We start from the raw sequence: 3,382 nt of genomic DNA, 5'->3' as shown, positions 1-3,382 counted from the left end.
TTGAAGGGTTGTCCACATACCTTTGCCCATGTAGTGTAAGTTATTATAGTAGTAGTGGGAGGACCACAAACCATATCATCCCGTGTTTCCAAGTTTACTTGGATATGATGGTTATTATATCAATATTTGCGCATAAAGACGTTTCCGCCGCCATTTCTCGCATAATTAAAATCCCACCATGTTTTACAAACAAATAATCTGTTGGCATTTATACAATTGTACCTAAACTTCCTGTTTCCATCACAGCTGTCGTGAATTGTTTTTATATGGTATGACTTTACTCGCTATGTGGACGGAAATGTGGTTACAGGTGGGAAAATACGCATATTTTCTACATGCTAATTTGTGACTATTTACATGAAAGTCTGTCGCCAACTAGAAACCCAGCTAGTGATTAAACTGTGTAATTGCTCTTACTTTTCCTACCACGTTTAGAGCAGGTGTGGGAGTTTCCCATGTCCCAGAGACAAGTAGAATATAGAGTTTACTAAAGCACAGTTGGCATCATTTTCACGCTTCAACCACTAAGAGATAAACGATCACTCTAAAGGTAGGGTATTTAGAAAAACGTACTAAACTTTTCAAAATACATTTTAAAAAGATAGAAAATAGTCATACAATTCATTTCAGGTATTTAATGGTAGGCTAAAAAATACATTTTAAAAAGATAGAAAATAGTCATACAATTCATTTCAGGTATTTAATGGTAGGCTAAAAAATACATTTTAAAAAGATAGAAAATAGTCATGGAATGCTGCCTGCCTGGTGCGAAGGTAAGACATTTTGCTACACATTGTATAAAAAAGAATGGCAAGCGCTATAAGGATTAGGGTACACTAGTTGTAGAACATCAAAAACGTAGGTTGAGTCAGTGTGCTCATACATAAAGAGGACCAATAAGGCACTATGATATTAAATTGCCTTAAAAGTGGTGGCATGTTAAATAGAACAGTCTTTAAAATCTCTTTGAACCTTTAAAACTGAGTGAAACCTGGGGCAACTCCAGAAATATAAATAAATATATATATATATATATATATATATATATATATATATATATATATTTCTTGACAGAATTTATAAATGTTTTGCTACTTGTAATCATTCTGATTACTTGTATGTGTGTAGGGTGGACCAGAGATGGAGCTGCACAAGGGCCTGACCTTTGACCTGGAGGTTCTCCAGCAGCATCAGGTAGGCATGAGACAGGTGGCTCACCTGGTGATGGTGCTGCACAGGATGAAACACACCTTTCAGAAGTCCGACTCCACACACACTCCCCTGGGCATGGAGTGCACCGACGACCAGCTTTCAGGCATCATCATGGACAACCTGTTGGAAGGTACATAGGCTGCAGTACAGTCACCAATAGACGATCTATACTATTTGATTAGACTGTACTCTAGACTGATTTTCTGTTTCTTTAGGCCCAGATCACTGTTAACAATTCAGTGAATTGATGGTCCCTGTCCCATGTCCCCCCCCCCCCCCACCCCCCCCCCCCCCCACCCCTCTTTCTCTCCATCTCCCCCTTCCACTCCTCTGTGTAGAGTGTGTGATGGAGCGGGTCCAGGAGCCAGAGGGAGCGGTGGATAAAAAGGCTGAGGGGACCTTCAAGCGACTGGACAGCCCCAGGCAGTGCACCCTGTGTGACAGTTACCAGAAGAGCCTGGTGCACAACCCTGAAACCATGGTGCTACGTGCCGTTACACTGCGGGGCGGCATCGACCACCAGAGAGGTAGGCTAACTGCCAAACTACACTGCAAGCACAGTGCAAGCATTCCGTAAGCGTAGTTTTTGGCAGCCTTTACCAATTTTGGTAACATCACAGTTGAGTGTTAAAATTGTGAAAATATCCTTTAACACTCTCTTTCTCTCTCTCTCTCAGCGAGGTTCAACCTCTCCATGTATAATATTAATATGAAGAACTCCCACACTATCCAGGCCCAGCCAGTTGCCTTGAGGATTGCCAGTAGCGACTTCAACTTGTCCTGCTCCAAGCAGACAGACAGCACAGCTCCCATCCTACAGTTGGAGGTGTGTCTCTCACTCTCACAAACACACACATACACACTTACCTCTACATACTCAATTCACCTCTCATCATCCTAATCATTTCTCCTGCCCTCCCATTCTCTCTTTCTCAGCGGAGTTCTGACGACCAGTTGAGGACCATCAGCGCTCAGGGAGACACAGCCCGTTTCCTCTTCTACATGACAACCAAAGGCATCTCCCTGACCACCTTCGAGTCGGCCAAGTACCCCGGCTGGTTCATCAGCACCTCACTGGAGCAACGCCAGCCCGTAGCGATGTGTCAGACAGAGGACCTCAGAAAGCTCACCAACTTCTATGTCAACAACTAAACACACACCCAGTCCCAAGAGTGTATATACCAAGTACAGCCAGAGAGAGAGAGATCAGACAGATGGATACCGTAGAGGTGTTGAAATGATAGACCCTTCTACCACCACACTCTTCGGCTGTCCCCATAGGAGACCTTTTTGGTTCTAGGTAGAACCCTCTGTGGAAAGGGTTCTACATGGAACCCAAAGGTATTCTACCAGGAACCACAATTGTTCTACTTTGAACCAAAAAGTCTTATTCAAAGGGTTATCCTACGGGGACAGTTGAATAACCCTTTTAGGTTCTAGATAGTGCCTTTTTTACTGAGTGCACCAATGTCTTTTGAAAGTGGTTTGGTTGTAGTGAGTGTGTGACCAGCAGGTGGTGCTGTGTGTTCATTCTCTCTGCAGTGTTGAGTTGTGGCTCAGTAGCCCCAGCTCCTGTCGGCTACAGACAGGATCAAGAGCCCTTGCTCTAGCTTCGCAAAGTTTTCGTCACAGACCGTAAATGCTCAGTATAAAAAAAAGTAACTTAATATTGAATTCTTTATCTTATGGTTTCAGTACCACCGGCTAAGTACAGTAGAGTAGAATCATTAATTGTCCTCCAAGCAGGACAGTTCTCATTTGTTTTTATGTAGTCAACTTTCTGTACTATTGGGTAATATCTAGTTATGGGAAAATGTTTTTTAATGTGTCTGTTTGTGCTCTGACTGAATGATCTGCTTCGTATCAGTGAAGAGGAGAATTACAAGCTATTTTGTTTTATTTCCTATAAGAAAGTTCATTATTTTTCCTTGTCTAACATTGCAAATGTAATTTTTATTTTGAGTATTATCCACTGTGAAATTGTGACATCAATGCTATTTTGTTTATTTTCTATAAGAAAGTCAGTTATCCCTTTTCTACTATTATTATTTATTTAAAAAGCTAAGCTAATATATTACATAACAGCTAGCGTCAACTAATATGTAATACACAATGTTATTTGTCTTTTTAAAGCAATACTAAAAAAAACATTTTCAATGAGTATATGATG

The 3,382-nt window shown here is 41.2% G+C and overlaps 1 protein-coding gene across 1 annotated transcript; it reads left to right on the top strand.

Moving 5' to 3' along the window:
- Nucleotides 1–1,272: 1,272 nt before the first annotated feature.
- Nucleotides 1,273–2,364, top strand: il1b (interleukin 1, beta). The gene is made up of 4 exons (XM_090234020.1): nucleotides 1,273–1,342; nucleotides 1,551–1,739; nucleotides 1,890–2,040; nucleotides 2,154–2,364. Exons 1-4 carry the CDS (start codon nucleotides 1,288–1,290, stop codon nucleotides 2,362–2,364), a joined length of 606 nt encoding a protein of 201 aa, XP_090090146.1. The 5' UTR covers nucleotides 1,273–1,287.
- The last annotated feature ends 1,018 nt before the right edge of the window (nucleotides 2,365–3,382 follow it).

This window comes from Oncorhynchus mykiss, chromosome 5 (genome assembly GCF_057628025.1).
Source record: "Oncorhynchus mykiss isolate SJ-2025 chromosome 5, ASM5762802v1, whole genome shotgun sequence".
Classification (NCBI taxonomy): domain Eukaryota; kingdom Metazoa; phylum Chordata; class Actinopteri; order Salmoniformes; family Salmonidae; genus Oncorhynchus; species Oncorhynchus mykiss.
Note: the sequence above shows the minus strand (reverse complement) of the source record. Positions and strands in the feature narration are given on the sequence as shown.